This window comes from Pipistrellus hanaki (assembly GCF_964339955.1).
Source record: "Pipistrellus hanaki genome assembly, chromosome: 7".
Lineage (NCBI taxonomy): Eukaryota > Metazoa > Chordata > Mammalia > Chiroptera > Vespertilionidae > Pipistrellus > Pipistrellus hanaki.
Window position 1 is genome coordinate 38,331,513 of NC_140509.1, and position 19,334 is coordinate 38,350,846.

At 37.7% G+C, this 19,334-nt stretch overlaps 1 protein-coding gene across 13 annotated transcripts in view; it reads right to left on the reverse strand.

Moving 5' to 3' along the window:
* Window positions 1-3,623: 3,623 nt before the first annotated feature.
* The window catches only part of SNAP91 (synaptosome associated protein 91), a 117,462-nt gene continuing 101,751 nt past the window's right edge, over window positions 3,624-19,334 (reverse strand). For 12 of the 13 annotated variants that reach the window (XM_084890617.1, XM_084890620.1, XM_084890621.1 and 9 more), the window contains 4 exons: window positions 11,444-11,527; window positions 10,747-10,851; window positions 6,873-6,975; window positions 3,624-5,008 (listed from right to left, as the gene is read on the reverse strand). In XM_084890617.1, the coding sequence (XP_084746743.1) occupies window positions 6,883-6,975; window positions 10,747-10,851; window positions 11,444-11,527 (282 nt within the window). In that variant the 3' untranslated portion in view covers window positions 3,624-5,008; window positions 6,873-6,882. The remainder of the gene's footprint in view (window positions 5,009-6,872; window positions 6,976-10,746; window positions 10,852-11,443; window positions 11,528-19,334) is intronic. The other variant, XM_084890623.1, reaches the window with a different exon arrangement.

A 19,334-nucleotide genomic window follows, 5' to 3' on the forward strand; every position in this document is an offset into this window, starting at 1 on the left:
AGTATGTGCGAGTATGTGTGCTGCTGGCCTCTTGGGAGGTTTGGGGTGATACAACTCTTGTTTTCTCAGCATAGTCATCTTCCCCTCTCCACCAATGTTACCCCTAAACGTCCAGCTCCAGGTGTGTAGCTAGCAAACAATGCAGTGCTTTTCTAAGACCTGCCCTTTAGGAGTTTATCTCTTCTCAGCTGGATGAACCATTCAGGGACTTCCCAAGAACAATCCCTAGAATACTGAGGCCCCTGGAAGATGAGGAGAGGCCCCTTCCTGGTCCACACACCCGCCCCTCACCCGTCTTTCCCTTACCATTAATTGACAGGAATCAAAACTTTGCAATTTTGTTCTCCTCAGAATTTTAACTGATGCTCCTGACTCAGATACCAGATCATAAGACACCACAAATCTCAGGATATGAGAGAAAAGAACATACTAATACACAGTTGAGAGTTCTGGGAGGATGGGAGAATTTTTTTCCTTAAGACTACTTTCAATGGATCAGTTGTTAGACAGATTTGTAGCCAACAACTTAGAAGATACAACTTCTAAATTCCTCAAAAACATTTCTTTGCCATACCTACACTAGTGCTGTTTTTTTTTTTTTTTTCTTGTCCCCCTTCCCCCCTCCCCTTTAAAAAATCAGGATTGGCTTGATGCAAAGGTCCTACTGCCAAGCTAAAGTACCACTTTATCAAGCAATTGCCTGAAAATAAAAGTGTGTTATTTTTGAGACAACTCGATTTAGTCTTTTGCCACTGTACTTGAAACATTTACTTTAAAAGGCTCTTTTTGTGGCCTGGGAAAATAAGTGACAATATGATGCCCACCAAATGGGCAGTGGTGCCACTTCATGTGGATGGTCCGTGACTGATGTGGTTCTCCAAGCGGATGTCCTGGGCAGCCATCCGCCCGCATATAACAGCTTGTCTCTCGTGCACATGCTCCCAGATGAAAGCTTGGGTTTTGGAGAAAACTAGTGTACCATTATGCTACATGGACCACCTTTTTATAACCCGTAACTAAATGTGTCAATTTTTAGGCTAGGTCAAACAAAATACTCTCAGTGGCTTTCCTATTTTAAATGGAAATGTTCTCTTTTGCTGGAATCATCTGTGACTTTCCAATAGAGCCACATATTCAGAGTCCACTGGATTCATATTTCAGTGGTTTCCCTTAGCCTAGTGGCTTCTGAATTTGGCTGCTCATTGAAATAACTTAGGGAATTGTTTCAGAAAGCCTGTTTCCAGGGCTTCACCGAGATCTTCCCTGGAGTCTCTCAGTGTGAAGCCCAGAAATCTATATTTGATAACGCTCACCCAGGTTTGGGAACCACTATCATAATCTATCTTTCCTAAACTGATGGTTCTTCCACCTTACACAGTTCTCTATTTCTGCACAATATATATATTTTTTTCTTCCAGGTTAAGTGTTTTCTCAGTTTTACCTGCCTTCATGTTTTTCCTTCTAAACTCCTTCCGTATGTTGGTGAGGAAAATGGTGACAAAACTATCAAATACATAGGTGGGATTCTTTTTAGTAATATTTTTAATGCCCTCACTTGTCTTAGCATTTCTACAAAAGATTCCTAAAGGGAGACTGCTGATCAAAAGCTTTGTTTATTATATGTTCTAATAGCTACTGATGATTGTGTATGTCCACAAAAATCTTTTGCCTTTCTTCATTTTAAAAAAAATTACAATAAATAACATGAAAGCTAGAGATCAAAGGAGACACCAAGAACCACTAGCAATCATTACACCATATAGAAAGTGATTCAAATCTTCACTTTAAGATGGTGTCGCCAAAATGGGTTTTAATTGGTGTTAGTTCTTTTATTACAGTAAGCTGACAAGAATTATTAAAACTCTAATACCATCTATATATATAAAAAGCCAGCGGCCAGCACACCTTAATGACCGGAATGACTGGTCACTATGACACCCACTGTGCTCAGCAAACTGGTCTGATCAGAGGTGGGGACAGCTGGCCAACCTCCTGCAGCCCCTTCCCTGGGCTGGCCCTACCCCGATGGGCCCCTGCCACCCTAGTCAGCCTGCAGCCCCTCCCCCTGGCTGGACCCTCTCCTTGGCTGGCTCCACCCCTGATCACCTCCTGTACACTAGTAGGGGGCAGGGCCAGTCAGCCAACCTCCTGATGGGCCCTATCCCTGGCTGGCCCCCACCACCCCAATCAGCCCTTGGCCTCTCCCCCAAGCCAGCTCTGCACCTAATCATCCCCCCACACCATTTGGGGGGCAGGGCCAACCGGTTCACCATCCACAGCCCCTCCCCATGGCTGGCTCTGGCTCCAATTGGCCCCCCGAGTTGGGGGCAGCCAATCGCCTGCAGCTCTTCCCTAGAGCTGGCCTGGCTTTGATAGGGCCCCGATTGGCTGCCATCTTCTCCTTCCAATAGGCCTAGCCCTGATCTGCCCCAATTTGGGCTGGGCTGGCCAGACCTCACCGTGCATGAATTTGTGCACTGGGCCTCTTGTTTGACAATAAAAGCACTATGCAGGTTATTCTTCGGTAATCAGAAATACAATAGTAGCCCAGCAGTACCTAGGCAGGTGAAGAGACCTTTAAGCACTAACGTACTGTGTTCATCCTTCAGACACTTACCTGGCACTTTCTCAGCTGCTCATTGCTGAGGAGATGAACAGGGGGAGACATTTCCTGCCTTTGAGGCTCACAGTCAGCCAAAGCAGATGCCATCTTCACAGCTGATTATAACACATCTAGAGGTCCAGTGCACGGAATTCATGCACAGGTAGGGTCCCTAGGCCTCACCCAGCATCTCAGCTGTGAGACAACTCCCCTACAAGGACACCATGACGCTCACCAATGGAGGACTCTTGTCCAATGGAAGAAAAGCTTCTTTTTTAAAAAATTCAGTATTAAACTTAAAATGATTTACAATCTAACACAACATTTCTATTACAATATGCCCACAAAGGAATACACGATCAAATGTAATCTATAAAGAGTCTATATTATATGATATATTATGTCATCAGATACTAGCTTCTGCAAGTTACTTCCTAAGATGAAAAACTAGTTAACTAAGAGAAAGTTAGTTTTAGAAATAGTCTATGCTTCCATTTGAGAAATATTTCCATTGAGAATGGGTTACTTTTTGAAACAAACAAGCAAACAAACAAAAAAAAACCCTAAAAAAAACCCACCTAGTTGGAACACCTAGTTGCAGGCATAAAGCCCCCAATTTTGTTAAAACCGGCTAATCTACATTTTGTGTCTGAGTGACTATGCATGCCAGTATGTGAGTAAAGTCACATCATTCTCCAACTTCCATGGGAATTCTCACAAAACCATTATGGATTTAATTGCATATTTTAAAAGAAAAGTTCATTCTCTTCTGTTTTGGAACATGAAATTTCAGGCTAGGGAGAAGCAGCCAGAGTCCCAAATTTAATGATAGCTTGTTAAAATTATTCTTTCCCCCCCTATTTTTAATTTATTATAAAATTATCAAAACTATATTCGCATGGACAGCATTTCTCATCCTGAATGTTTTAAAATTTATAATATTTTGTTATGTGTGTGTCATTGGAAACAGACTTTTTCCACCCCTAAAAAAAAAAAAAGTGAGAAAAAGAGTATGTTTGCATTTTTCTTTGTTCAAGATGTTTATTGCATCTCAGAGGGCATACATGCATTGGGTTTTTAAACTGAAATACAAAGAAAGCCATTTTGAAATTGGTTTTAGGTAATTTTTCCCCATTACAGTGTATGTTATCCCCACAATAAATTCAGATACAACCACTTTAAAATGGTACCATACATCTATTAAATAATTTGAAAAATAGGCAAACACCTTTCCAACCCAATATGCTTTTACAAAGAGCTGCCAAGCCACTAGCAACACTGATCAACAGTGACCTCATTTATGCATCAAAATCTTAAGCCAAGCCATCAGCACAGTGTGACAACAAATTAAAAAGTAAAGAATACAGTATGTACAGTAAAGGATACAATTTTTTGAATTAGTTTAAACTCTAATCACAATGGTACAACAAAACCTACTTTGAGCTCGGTTGAGGGATGGCAGAACACTAGTCTACAGAACACACAGAGAAATACTAAATTAATAGGTGTACATAAAATTCACAATAAAATAAATTATTTGCAGCAATTTTTCAATTACATATATACCTTGGGGTGCCTTCATAATTATCACTTGAATAGCACATCTCCAATTGCATTTGTATAGACATGATAGAAACAGACCCTTGACTTTTCAGTGCATTTAATCAAGAATGAATAAATAGGCCAATTTGGATGCAAAACCTGTCAAATATAATTAAAATATAGATTTTAATATAGCAGGGAATTCTCACTTTTTTTTTTCATTCTTGATAAGGTAGCTTCAAGGAGAAATATTTATTATGGACTTTAACCTTTATATTTTTTTAAAATAAAATTTCTTAACATATACAGTGCCACAAAAATAAACATTTCTCACAACAGTTGAAGTTCCTGTGATTGGAAAAATGTATTCCACACCGAAAAAAGTTTTGTATATTTATGTGTTTTCCTTACTATTTGAAATTATCACACTATTCCTGTAACAGAGATGCAGAAGAAAAGAGAACTTATGGAGAGTTTAGGTTTGTCCAAAAGTCATATGTACATTGAAACCTTCAAAAACACAGACACATCTTTCCAAATGGCTCATCACACAACAGCTGCATCATCCGTCCGTGGGCGAGGTCAGAAAAGCACTACGGGCATGAGAAACATCCACTCATTGTTTACATCATACAACACACAAAGAACCCAAATACGCTACAAGTCTGAGAGTAGGGATAACAGCTAGGGGAGTACACATTCCTAAGGTTCACTTTCACAGCTGTGCTACACGTTTCAGGAGAGAAGGTATGAGTAAGCATTGGGTTTGGTACTGGTGGCTCACTTTGAAAGTCTGAGCATCAATCTTATCTGAAGTCTCCAAACTCATTATTTTTTTTTCCTAGTCAGTCACAAAAATTGCAGCTGTAAAGATAAAAAGCACTTGAATTAGAAAACAATATGACATACTCATCAAGCATTTATTTATTTCCCTTGCAATGTTACTTCATAGGTAGCATGAAGAATCTTTATGCAAAAGGTTTCTATGTTACAAGATTCACCTTCATATACCTTTAGTCAATCTCTAAAATGAGCTTAAAATTTCAGCCAGGAAATTAAAAAACAACATTTTAACGTATAGTTTTGTTTTAGGAAAAAACTGTATTAGCAGAATTTTGGAATTTGGATACTTAAGAATCTTAATAGTAAGACATTCAGTTTCAATTAAGAACAGCTAACATTTAGAAAAGAGCAGTGAAAAAAAGGGGAATGGCAGGGACTTCTCTTGTTATTATTGTTGTTATTATTAATTTATTTTTAGTTATGATGCTCAATGTGTCACCAAACAGTTAAACAAGTGACAGAATAGAAAAGAAAGGAGATAGTTTTGGTAACTCAATGCCTTCATTTTTACTCTGCTCCCACCCGCACTTCACCAGTCCTCTTTGCCAAGAAACCTTTCCTGGGTCTTTAAAGCTTGGCCCTGTGGGCAACTCTTCACAAAACACTCAGTGTGTGTCTTCCTCTTGACTGCGAATCCCTGAGGGACTGTTTCAAGGATCTCTGTTTTGGGTACTTAACAGCATCCCTGACATAGGATAAGAGCAATATTCACCGAGTAACAGGCTGACAAAAGGCTGCTCTTGGAATTTCAATTGCTGATGCCTACATCAGCCCAAGTCAACCCAAAGTGGAATATAAAAGGCACAAGAGAAAGTACTTGGCTAAGGTGACCAGACGTCCCAATTTTCAACAATTTGTCCCACGGCATTTTCAAAAAGTCCCAATGTTTCCACAAATTGTTGAAAATCGGGACTGTCCCACCAAAAGCAGGACGTCTGGTCACCTTATACTTGGCTGAGATGTCAAAGTTTTAAATTATTAACTTTGTATAAGAAAAAAAAAATAAAGCAGTAATTAAAAAAAATCTTAGTGGCATTAGAGAAAGTTTAAACATGTACAGGCATAAATAAAAATAACAGCGGGGAGTGCTCCAAAAGTTCAACACTCTGCTCCTCCAGCGTGAGCCTGGGCTAATCGTCTGATGCCAAGTGTCAGTTCCTATCGCTGTGAAGTGGAGACTATCTGGCTAGTCTATCTCACTGGGTTTGATCTCCTACAGAGAAGATCAAAGAAGTCAATGACTGAGAGGTGGGTAGGGAAAGTACTGAAAATAATGAAAAGCAGCATTATTACTGCTCATCACACTCAGCAAGTATTTGTTGAGAACCTCCCCACTGGGTAAGGTGTTGGGGTGAACAGTCAACTTTTCCCTTCATCGTAAACTCACTATTAATCACTCCGTATTATGTTGGGAATTTAAAACTAGAATGTTAAAATTTAAAAATTCTACTTGAATGTAGAAAAGCAAAAGGTAATAATCTAAGTTTCATTTGATGAGGCTAAGGAAGGCCGAAGAAGATAAAAATACAGTATATTCTTAGCTGATTTCTAAATACAATATCATAAATGTTACCTTTTTATAAATTCCAGTCACAATTTACCAAGTAGCTTGAACAGTTTTCTGCTTTATCAGTATAATATCTATCTTTCCAGTCTAAGGACAATTTGGAGATTTGTCTTTCTCTTTGTTTTACAAATTAAGATAAAAAAAATCATTGATAATTCATTAGTAGCTTTTAATATTGATTAAAACACATAAACACTCAAATTATAATGATCATATACACGTACCAAAAACACAGAAGTACAAATATCATACCTAAAGTAGTTAAACATTGCACAGGTAATTATTACAAGCCCACAGGAAAAGCTCAATATTAGATACCTTAAATTGTTTACAAGAAATCCTTGATGTTAAGATCCGCTAATGGGTCCTTTGCTGGAGGTTTCTTGGGACTCTGAGTGGCAGGTGTAGGGCTTGGAGAAAGCTAATGGGGAAAAGCCAGCCCCAGAGAGGAGAAATAGAAAGCAAACAAGAAAGATAGATAAGCATTAGGCAGAGCACGCACCACCGAAAACACACATGCGGGAGATTAGATGGCTAAGGGTTTACAAAATCTACTTTGTTCTACTTAGTCACAGTGTTGTGCTTAGTTTTGCAACTTGTAAAATACACTTCAGATGATATTTGGCTTTTCTGAAATTCTTTCATATCAGATGCAGCCAAAAAATTGGAGGACTCTGGTAGAACAATATGGATATGAGTTAGAGAAGATGTGAAAGACTAGTCACATAAAGATATTATGAATACACAGTGAGCAAAACAAAATAAACGATTTCTCTGAACACAAGCATTTTGACTTTGGGTTATTAGTGCTACTAAACTAATGAAGGAAATTTAAAGAACTTTTATAGGGAGAGTGAGTTTGAAGGAAACATTGAAGAGTAACAGTTTGCAGAAAGCCACAGAAGAAATTACTTAAAATTATTAGCTAAATATACTAGGATTTTATATAAAGTAGGGGTGTCGAACTCAATCAGAGAAGGGGCCAAAATCTAAAATCCAGCCTAAATCGCGGGCCGAATGGTTTACTGAACAGTCATAAACTGACAATGTCATAAACTGACAGTGGAGTGCAGTGATGACAGCGCGGTGCGGGCCACATTGCAAGGCCTGGCGGACTGGATTTGGCCCGCGGGCCTTGTGTTTGACATATGTGATATAAAGCATTTAAAGTGAGAACCAGTCCAGTTTGGGGCACTGTCTGTCTCAGATGAGCAAACAGTTTCCTAGTTACAAAAGTCACTAAATTCCAACAACGCCTGTCCAACTTGCAGAAAAGACTAATTATTCAACACTATAGGAAATAATCATACTGAACTTGTAGTAAAGGCAGCAAAGAATTGCTTTACCTGGTTTCTGTTTGACACCTAAATTATTTCATTGTGTGACGGAAATAGGTTCTGGGATCAGGCTTCTGCAGGAATGCTAGGGTACAAGGCCTTAATTTGGTTATTGTAATCTATGTAGAATAGTAACTTTTGAACCTAATTAATCTCCAATGTTCATTTGATATAAACCTCAGGAATCTGGGATTTCAGGGCAGGGATGTGTTTATTGGTTCAGTAAACAGCCCCAGAAATAAGCATTTTCAGGTGTGTTCCTATGTCCAAAAACTATTGACTGATTGGAGAATCTGTCAGTCGAGTTTCCATTTAAAAAACTTGATTCATACTTCATAGGAAGATCAAGAAAAAAATGAGTATAATGGTTGGAGTTGTTTGGAAGATAAGAAACTCAAGGACTGATTCACAATTAAGATTCATAATTAATTAGTTGAGATGATAACAACATCATAATACCAACCAATGGAGGAATAATGGGATTGTCCAGGCATCTCATCAGTTATGAAAAGCTAATCTGTTCTCTGAAGCTACAAGTCATATCTACCCTGTTTCCCCCAAAATAAGACAGTGTCTTATATTAAATTTTGCTCCCAAAGATGCACTAGGTCTTATTTTCAGGGGATGTCTTATTTTTCCATGAAGAAGAATATGGTACACATTTATTGTTAAATAAAAATAAAGGAAACTTATTACCTGTATACAGTAAGATAAATTAATTTTCATTCGAGACAGAGCCTGGGGGGGTGGCTTATTTTTGGGGGATGCCTTATATTTCACTCAGAAGGAAACCTGTAAGTAGGTCTTATTTTCGGAAGATGTCTTATTTTCAGGGAAACACGGTAGTATAATCAGCTATGCTTCATCTCTAATATAGGATATACATCTAAAAATTGTATAAGTATGACATGCCACTTCCTAAATTACTATAAATTTGTTTAAATGATTAAAACATTATTTTCATCATATACTCTACTTCTCAAGTTTATTCTTTGAATTAAGTAAACAAATTGATACTACGTAACACTGGCAGTATGCTAAAAAAACACTACCTTAAATAATAAAGTTGTATTAACTTATTTGTAAAGTTTTCAGCACACCAAGTTCATTAAAATAGAAGCATTTTCCTTTTTTCAGAAAGTGGTAAATAGTCATGGATATATTCAACCACACCTGATAAGTGAGATCCTTCTTAGAAATTAAAAATATCTAGACTGGATTTAACCTTATTTTTATCCCCCACACTTTCCTCACACTCCCCAAAAAGCAACTCTAGGAAGGGTTCATCGTTTCGGATGAGACTAGGACATTTCATGAAGACAATGCTTTAGTTATGGCATTGAAGGCCAGGGGTCCTCACATTTTAAATTTATCTCTTTGAACACCTAACACCATTCTCTCTCCTGGTCACTGTGGCTTTGAGGGATTAAAGTAAAAAAGTTGAAAGTATGTTTTGGGAACAGGCAGAAAATGGATTTAGAGATGATTTAAGAAACAAAGGGGGTTCATGTACATTCAGAAAGTTCTCAAAAGGAATCCTATAGATAATGCAATATAAATACCCTTTGGTACGCTAAAAATATAGAAGTAAAAATGTTTACTGATATTGTTCAAAGGTATCTGACTGATTCACTTTAGTTTGCTCAGCATGGTGCTCGTGAAGTTATATCTTGGTGTTCTGACTATATCTAAGTCAGTTTCTCATGGTGAAAACATCCTTGGTTCTACATACTATACCTCCACCAGACAATTTCTAAGAGAACTCAAGAAAGGGTGACTCATCAGCATGACTACCACTACAAGCATCAAAAGCAGTTCTACCAAGTGCACATGTTTTAGCGCCTTTGTTAATGAAGGTAGCACAATGTTGAGTAAGAAGTTGGACCTCACCTAAAGAGAGGTTAGCCTTTTCTTCTGGGTACCCTCTAAACCTTTGGAGTTTCCCAAGTGACTTTGTTAGTAAGGTTGGATTTTTGAAAGCACACCTGAACGGTTTTGCTAACAAGATAACAACGCGGGGGCTAGCAATGACAGAAAAACCAACCATGCGATTTGAGAGTTGGGTCTTTGGGCCACATGATATCACTCTGAATTTTAGGGAGGAGTGAGGGGTGGATAGATTAAGTTCAACCACCCTGGCAATAATTCTATTAATCTTTCCTATATAATGAGACCTCAATAAAAACTCTGCACACTGAGCTTCCTGGGTTGGCCATCCTGCATGAGTACTGACACCCATTGATGCCAGGTGGGTAAACCCATCCCTGAGGACAGAGAAGCTTCATTGCTGAGAACCCTCCCAGAATTCACCCTATGTATCTCTTCTTTTGGCCGGATCTAATTTGTAGGCAGCTGACCTGAAGTGAACGTGAGATCCCCTGGACTCCCAGACTTGTGGCTGGTGCTGGAAGTGAGGGTCGTCTTGTGGGGACTGCTCCCTTAGACGTTACAGTTTGGCAAACTCCCTCAGGTTAGTGTTACACATCTAGGGCAAACTTGGCAGTCTGGAGGACTGTGTCCCTAACCTTGAGTTTGGCTAACTCTGGAAACACACAATAAAACTGTGGGTCAGAAGTACTCATTTTTTTTTTCTTCCCTGGAATACATGCATAGATACTTTAAATGCCTGGTTGTCCTCAGGAACCATCCTACATGACGTAGGAGAGGAATGGTGGGACTTCAAGAAAGGTAGTTATTTCCCTCGAAACCTCACAGTATTGCTAGTCTGTCTCCCATGCTCCCTTTACTCCTGGAGCAACAGACAGGATAGTAGGCAACAACATTTCAACAGTGTTCCACACGACAGGTTAATACTTAGCAACGAGCGTCACCATTCTGTGGACGTGTACACGGACCTGTGTGCCGGGGCCAGCCGCCGCTCCAAAGGGTGGCCTCATCATGGGCTGTGCAAACATGACTGGCTGCTGCGGCATCATGGGCATGCCCGTCCCCGCCGGAGGCTGAGAAGGAACAGCGGTTCACAGTGTGAGTGGACGCCACCATGGACTCCAGGACCATGAGGAAGTACATTGTGTGCTTCCACGCGAGAGGGTGGCAGAGAATCATGGAGGCACTGCGGAAGCGGGGCTGGCCACAGAGCAGCCTCATCCCAACCAGGCTTTGTTGCTGTTTATTTGCCTTCGGTAGGCATAATTCTTAAAGTGGTAAAACACCCTATTTCTTTGTGGATGATGGCCCTACCATTTGCTAGTGATGAAAGTGGTAAGTGAAAAGTCCTAAGATGAGAGAGTAAGAGTATATTTTGATGATTGAGCTAAGAATGTTTGATAAATATTACTCCAAAAAATGACATAACAATGCACTATCGAAATTATTTTGATAGGAATAATTTTAACTATTTTGTATGTGACCTTATCATGTCATGTGTAGACTACCTATGTCTAAAGCAGATGAGGTAACTTTTAAAGTTTTACCTTACTGCATTCTGGGAAGAATTATATTCCATAGCAGTATTTTTTAATCTGGGATTGGGCAATTTGGCAAAGGCCTTAGAAATGTCAATCACACTTTTTAGTGCAGGTTGTCACTCACCATTCCAAACCCTGCTCCTGGTTGTCCAACAGATGGGGCCCCAGCACCAGGAGGAACTGAACTGGTTGGAGGTACAGCTCCTTGCTGCCAAAAAAAACAAAAAACAAAACAAAACAAAAAAAAAAAAAAAAAAAAAACACAAGACAAACATACACACAAAATAACAACCAAAAAGAAAGAACCACGTGATTTTGTTTAAAATGACAGTATAATTTTAAAATGCATACTCCTTAGGTATATGTAGATATGCAAAGAATTTTCAAATTTCAGTTTTAAATTAAAAAACAAAACAAAACGTGTCTAGCACCATGACAATTATATGAACATACTTACCAAATTGATGTTCACTGTTTTAGTGCTTTTTGGGCTCATTGGCTAGTTGATTAGTTATAACATAGGGTTTCCCCTCTACCTCCATATATATCTCTCTTCCACCCTCATGATAAATGAGTCAAATTTATCTAAGGATACACACTTTTCTCACCTAAGGATACACACTTTCCCAAAAATGTATACACACACTTTGAATAATTATAAAGGCAGTGTTTATATATATATATATATATATATATATATATATTTGATTTTAGAAAAAGGAGAGAGAGTAAGAGAGAGAGAGATCAATGTAAGAGTGAAACATTCATCAGTTGCCTCTCATACATGCCCTTATTGGGCATCAAACCCATAACCTATGTGTCTTGACCAGAAATTGAACCTGCAACCTTTTGGTGTATAGACTGCTGCTCCAACCAACTGGACCACCTAACCAGGGCTCCCCATTTTTAAACTATTCTTTTTTTGTGTTGTACTTGCTTTTCTCTGACTTGAGCGTTGTACATTTGCACAATGGCCAAAATTCTTAGTTTTAAGAAACATTTAAAAGACTGCACACATATATCCCATTTCAGATACAGGTCTGGTAGTTTTCAGTCATACAGTCAAACCCTCTAATATTTCCCTTATGTTTAAAATTAACCATACTGCAATGCCTTAAATTTAAAGTTAACAATTAGAGTAAAACTCTAATTAAAAAAGGAAATATTACAGTGATGTCAGCAAAAATGGTGAAGTAAGGAACTTTAAAAGCCATCTCCATCTCCCCCCGAACCCCCCCCCCCCAAAAAAAAAAAAAAGGCTAAATAAGCAAAAAAGTGATAATCAACTATTTGGAACTCTGGAAACTAAATAACAGTTTAAGCAACCTAGAAGGTACTTATTCAAGAGTATTAGTTGAATCTTAATAAGAATAGTGAACTTTGAGACATTTTAACTTAATCTTGTTCCATCCACTGTTTTCTACTTAAGCTGTAGTCTAGAAAATAACAGCACACATTCCCAGTAATAGTACTAGAGGGAAGCAGAATATATTTAATTATTTGTTTTTGTTTTGTCTGGGTGGATCCCTGGAAAGGTTGCCTCAAAAGTTTGTCTTTGCCTTGCCAAACTGGGAATGCACCTAGTGTTAAAGCTGCCGTCTTAACTCAGTTGTGGAAAATATTTACAAGCAAATAGTTCAGATGTTGCTGACTGAGGCAACAGATGACAGTTAGGGCAAATAGTAGACTAAGCAAAAAGCTTGGGAGGAAAGGCTGGAGAATGAGATGCTTTGGGGGTTTAGACTTTGAAGAGCTTAGACATACTCCTGGAGATTTAGAAGGCCACGTACATGCCTAGGAAAGACTTGAGAAGTCCTCTGGTTCACCTTGATGCTTTGAGCAAGCAGCAGGTGGTTGCTAAGGTAGAGTTGCAAACTGCCTGGTTGAGTTTGAAGACATGATGCAACACACACTCAGAGCTTCTCTATAAAAGCTAGGAGATAATTTACATTCTGGGAGTTTTATATAATTATCAGCTGATCTAAACTTAGATAAAGAAACAGAGACTTCAATGGTCACACTTGACAAAGAACACTCACTACAGAATTAATTCAGAATGGTCACTAAACAAACAAACAACAACAACAAAAACAACCAAAACAAACAACTAAAAAAGTAGCAACAACAAACCTTTGGGGAATCTGATTTTGAGTTGCCACATTATGATATTCAAAATTCCCAGGTTTCAACAGAAATTTGTGAGGCATACAAATAGGAATGTATAATTCATATGCAGGAGAGACATCTCAAATCAATTAAACTTCCATCTTAAGAACAAACTAAATCCAAAGTAAGCAAAGGAAGTAAGTAATAAATATTAGACTAGAGATACATGAAAGAGAATAGAAAAAAAAGTAGAAAACAGAAGAAATAAAAAGCCGATTCTTTGAAAAGATCAATGAAATAGATAAACTTGCAGTAGACAAACCAAAAAAAAGAGCAAAACTTATTTATCAGAATGAGGAATGGAAGTGGGGACATTACTACCAACCTTGAAGAAATAAAAATGACTGTAAGGAAATATTATGAGAAATTATATACTAAAACATTAGATAACCCAGGTAAAATTATAAAATTCTTAGAAATACACAAACTAAAAGAAGAAATAGGAAATTTAAGTAGATGTATAGCAAGTGAAGAGACTGAGTCAGTAATCAAAAACTTTCACCATAGAGAAGCCCAGAACCAGATAGCTTCACTGGTGAATGCTTTTAAATGTATGAAGAAGAATTGATAGCAATCCTTCTCAAGCTTTCTCTCTCTCTAAAAAAGAATATTTCTTAATCATTCTTTGATGCTAATTTATTACCCTGATACCTAAGCCAGACAAGAACATCATAGAAAAAGAAAACTACAAATAATTATATTTTATGAACACTAATGCAAAAATTCTCAACAAAATACTAGCATACTGAATCCAGCAACATATTACATACCATGGCCACATGAGGTTTAACCAAGGAATTCAAGGTAGGTTCAACCAATATAATATGTTATATTAATAAATTTAAGAAAAAAAAATCCCACATGATCATCTCAGGAGATGCAAAAAAGGCATATGACAAAATCCAACACCCTTTCATAGACACAAGAAAACACTCAACAAACTAGGAGTAGAAGCAAAATTCCTCAACCTGATAAAAGGCACCTAAGAAGAAACTATGCTTAACATCATACTTAATATTGAGTGACAAAGATATATTGGATGTTCTAATTAGGGCAATTAGGTAAGAAAAAGAAATAAATATCAACCAGGGAAGAATGGAAGAAACATACTTATATGGTCAGTTAATCTATGACAAAGGAGGCAAGGATATATAATGGAATAAAGACAGTCACTTCAGTAAGTGGTGCTGGAAAAATTGGACAGATACATGTAAAAAATTAAAGTGAACCACTTTATTATACCACATACAAAAATAAACACAGAATGGATTAAATCCTTAAATATAAGACCTGAAATCATAAAACTCCTTGAAGAAAATATAGACATTAAACTCCTTGACTTTACTCTTGGAAATATCTTTTTGGATAAGTCTCCTTGAACAAAGGAAAAACAAATGTGACTCAAGCTAAAAGGGTTTTGCACAGCAAAGGAAACCACTAACAAAACAAAGAGACAAGCTATTGAATGAGAGAATATATTTCCCAATGATACATATGATAAAAGAGCAAGAGACATGAATGCTCATTTCTCTAAAGAGGACATACAAATGGTCAATAGATATATGCAAAGATGCTCAGCATCACTAATCATCAGGGAAGTGCAAATTAAAACCACAATGGGATATCACCTACCACCTGTCAGAAATGTTATCATCAATAAATCAACAAACAAAAAGTGTGGGTGAGGATGTGAAGAAAAGGAAACGTGTGCACTGTTGGTGGGACTGTAAACTGGAAAAGAGTATAGAGGCTCCTTTAAAATTTAAAATAAAGCTTCCACATGAACCAGCCATTCTACTTCTGGGTATTTATCTGAAGAAACCAAAACACTAATTTGCAAAGCCATATGGCCCCCATGCTCACTGCAAATTCAGTAGTTATAGCCAAGATATGGAAGTAAACTAGATGTTCATCAAATATATAATAAAAGCCTAATATGCTAAGAGTCCAGTCATCCGTTCAAGCAATTAAAGCGTAATATGCTAATGATATGCTAAGGCCTCTCAACCGTTTGCTATGACACACACTAACCATCAGGGGACAGACAATCGACCAGTTGACCAGTTGCTATGATGTGCATTGACCACCAGGAGGGAGATGCTCCGACTGGTAGGTTAGCTTGCTGCTGGGATTGGGTCGATTGGGGCTGAGTGAGAGGGGCTGGACATACCTTGGAGCCCTCCCATGTTCCCTCTCTGGCTGGCCAAGCTCCTGCATCCCTCCCCTGCCCTGATTGTGCACTGGTGGGGTCCCTCGGTCTGGCCTGTGCCCTCTTGCAACCTGGACTGAGGGACCCCACCTCCTGAGTGTACAAATTTTGTGCACCAGGCCTCTAGTGTGTGTGTGTGTGTAAATATATATATATATATATATATATATATATATATATATATATATAAAATTTTTTTGTTGCTGAATAATATTTCATTGTATAGATAGATAGATATAATGAAATATTATTCAGAAATAAAATGGAATGAAATCTTGTCATTTGTGGCAACATGTGTGGACCTAGAAGGCATTATGCTAAGTGAAGTAAGTCAGACAGAGAAAGACAATTATCGTATGATTTCATTTATATGTGGAACCTAAAAAAGCAAAGCAAATTAATAAATAGAACAAAAAAGAAACAGACTCACAGATACAGAGAATAAACTGATGGTGGCCACAGAGGAGGGGATGGGAGGATGGAATAAAACATAAATAAAAAGGGAAAAGAAAGAAAGAAATCAAACTATCTCTATTTGTAGGTGACATGATTTTATAGATAGAAAGTCCTAAGGAATCCATACACAAAAAAACTTTCAGCATTAATAAGCTTAGCAAAGTCATAGGATATAAAATCAATATACAAAAATCAGTTCTCTGTACACTAGCAATGAACAATAAAAAACAAAATTACAAAAACAATTTCATTTAGAGTAGCATTAAAAATAATAAAGTACTAAGCAATAAATTTACGAAGAGAAGTACAACACTTATACACTGACAACTATAAAGCATTGTAGAAAGAGATTAAAGAAGATTTAGTTAAATAGAAAGTATGCTGTGTTCATGGGCTGGCAGGGTAGAGGGAAAGCTATTTTGCTCCCCCTACAAGTATTATATTTCTGATTTACTCTTTACTCATCATTTCAACAGGATAGGCTTGGTAAGCTATTCACCAGACCCAGAATTATATAATTTATTGGAACCATGCCATTTATCAGAATTGTAAATAATAATTGTATTATGTACCTGAATTATATCATTGGGACTTAAGGAAATAAAAGAGAGAAAAAAAAAGGTTTTTATTAGTTATCAAAACAAAATGAGCTCGGGTCAAATAATTTCAAGAGAGTCTCAATCTGTCATTTTGCTCAAATGGTAGATTAACTAAAAAAAATTTCCACTCCAGATATTATTTTTCCTAAGGTTTTAAATTGTTTTCTTTTTCAACCTCAAGTGAATATTTTATCTATTGGCGTATAAAGGTTGGTTGTATTTAGGGAGAGAACTGCAGATTCTGTGATTTCCTGTAGAATGCACATATTTCTGAATTGCAAGTACCTTCTCACTTTGTGTGATGGAAACCTGAGAGGTCTGTTGTGCATTGGAAAGCAGGACCAAGAGGAAATGCAGGGCTCTCGGTGGCCACGATGACAGAGCCCGGCCAGCAGACAGATTCCAAGCAGTCAAGTCCTGTTAAGGTTTCTAGTTCTAATTTCAGTTCTCTGATCTGAAAAACTTTATAGCTGCACCTCCATGCCACAACTGAGGGAAATTCGAAACAAATTTGGAAAAGCAACCTTAGCTCTTGTTAACGGATAAAAACTTTAAAAGGCACACTCTCTTTTGTCCCCTCAATTTCCTACTCCAAAGTAAAGGCCTGCAGAAGGCCAGGGAAATTTGGTAACACTTCTGAAGCACAAGTCTTGGCCATCTCTTTTCCTTTTCTTGGACATTCTTAGGAAAAGAAATGTAAACATATTTTAAGGAATAGAAAAAGGGGAGAACAGGATGGAGGGAAGCCAGAGGCCTTGGAGTGATTTCTGAGGTAAAAGCAAAGCCAAAGCTTTGTTAAGAAAGAAGAGCTTTGCGGTGACTGCAGTAAATGGGAGTGGATTTGTATAGACTACAAATAAGGCTGAGAGTTAATAAAGATAAAATCACTCTGCATGCAAGAGCCTTTATAGTGTGGCCTGAGTGTTAAGGAAAATAAACAAAGGAAAGAGAACGACAGGTAACTCTGCCCTTGTAATAAATTATTTCTGTTCTAATTTCCCTTCCCAGAGCTGATGCAGCTATTTTATGCTCAAACCTACTGTCCCTAAGATTCTGGAGCTTACTAAAAATTTAAAACTTTCTGCTTCATAAAAAAAATATGGAGTTTTAAGGTTTTAAAAAAATTAGACTATTAATTTCAGTCTTAGTGATGGTGCCTGCCAATCAGATAAATGGCAGCCTTGCTGCCTTGGAGAAGCAAAGCAGTTGTTAAGTATTTGATGTACTCACCACCTGTATGGTTCAAATCTTGATCTCAGGGGAGGTAGTTGCCAGGGAAGGTCTCCAACCTTATGCTATTTTTAAAGCACTTCTCTCTTATTCTCCTTCTTGGTTAATGGCCTCTCTTTGTTTAGCAAACTGTCCTGGATAGAAACTTGGGCAACCACTGTCTTGGTGGCTTCATTCACAACAGCCCACAATTGTGTGGATTCTACCAGAGAGTTTTCTTTCTTGTCTTCCTTCCCCCTCACTTCAAGCTCTGAAACCTCCCCCTCCCCCTTTTTTTAACCTACAGCTGATCTGCCAAATATCAGTACTTTACCACCCTTTCTCCAGGCCCCTCATTCCTTCTTAGATACTGCTATCACCTTGACTGTCCTGAAATTTACTTGTTAAAAACCAATTAAAAACCTGATCCTTCCTGGGCTGAAGTGTCGCAATGGTTGAGCTTCGACCTATGAACCAGGAGGTCACGGGTCCATTCGTGGTCAAGACACATGCCCTGGTGGTGGGCTTGGTCCCTCATGGGATGGAGGCAGCCAATCAATGATTCCCTCTCATATGTCTATCTGTCTCTCTCTGTTCCTCTTTGAAACCAATAAAATATATTTGGGGAAAAAAAACATACACAAAAACAACAACTTGATTCTGCTGTAAAGGGTACCACCATTAATGTATTAACTTCTCAGAATAGCACCCAAGGGGCCTCTTTAATTTTGCATAGAATAGAGTAGGAAATTAGTTCCTTTAAAAAGCTTCTTTAGCACTGATCTTTTTCTTTTCTTCTAAAGAAGCTTTTTCTCCCATTAGGGATTTTATACATTTATTGACCCACTTTCCCTGTACCCCAAACAAGACAGTGACTCTCAAATGTTTTTGTATTGAAGAATGGAGTGCAGCTCCCTTTGGTCTCAGCTTCTATTGGAGTCACTAACCAGAGGTAAATGCCTGGGATCCCAGGGTAAGAAATATATTCCTATTCTCCCATAAATGAGCCCTAGTTTAAACAATAAATTAAATGGCCATCTTAGTCATACATCAATTTTAAAGAGAAATTTAGTTTTCTACTAAGTATCCTTTGTAAAATTTAAAATACAAAAAATGGTCTTCTTAAGCATTGTTTTTAAATAATGCAAAGATAGATTTAAAGAAATAGATTCTTAGATACAATGGGCAATTTTTTCATTGTTATCAGTTAGGAAATCACTTAAAGTTAAGATTTTTCAGAAATTGAAGTCACCAAAGAAAATATTAGCCCTTGAATTTTCTCTCTCACTACCACCACTGGCGGAGGTGAGGAGATAAGAGAAAGTAGGTTTCCAGAAAAAAAAAAGTATTTTCCTATAGAAACTATGGTATAAATT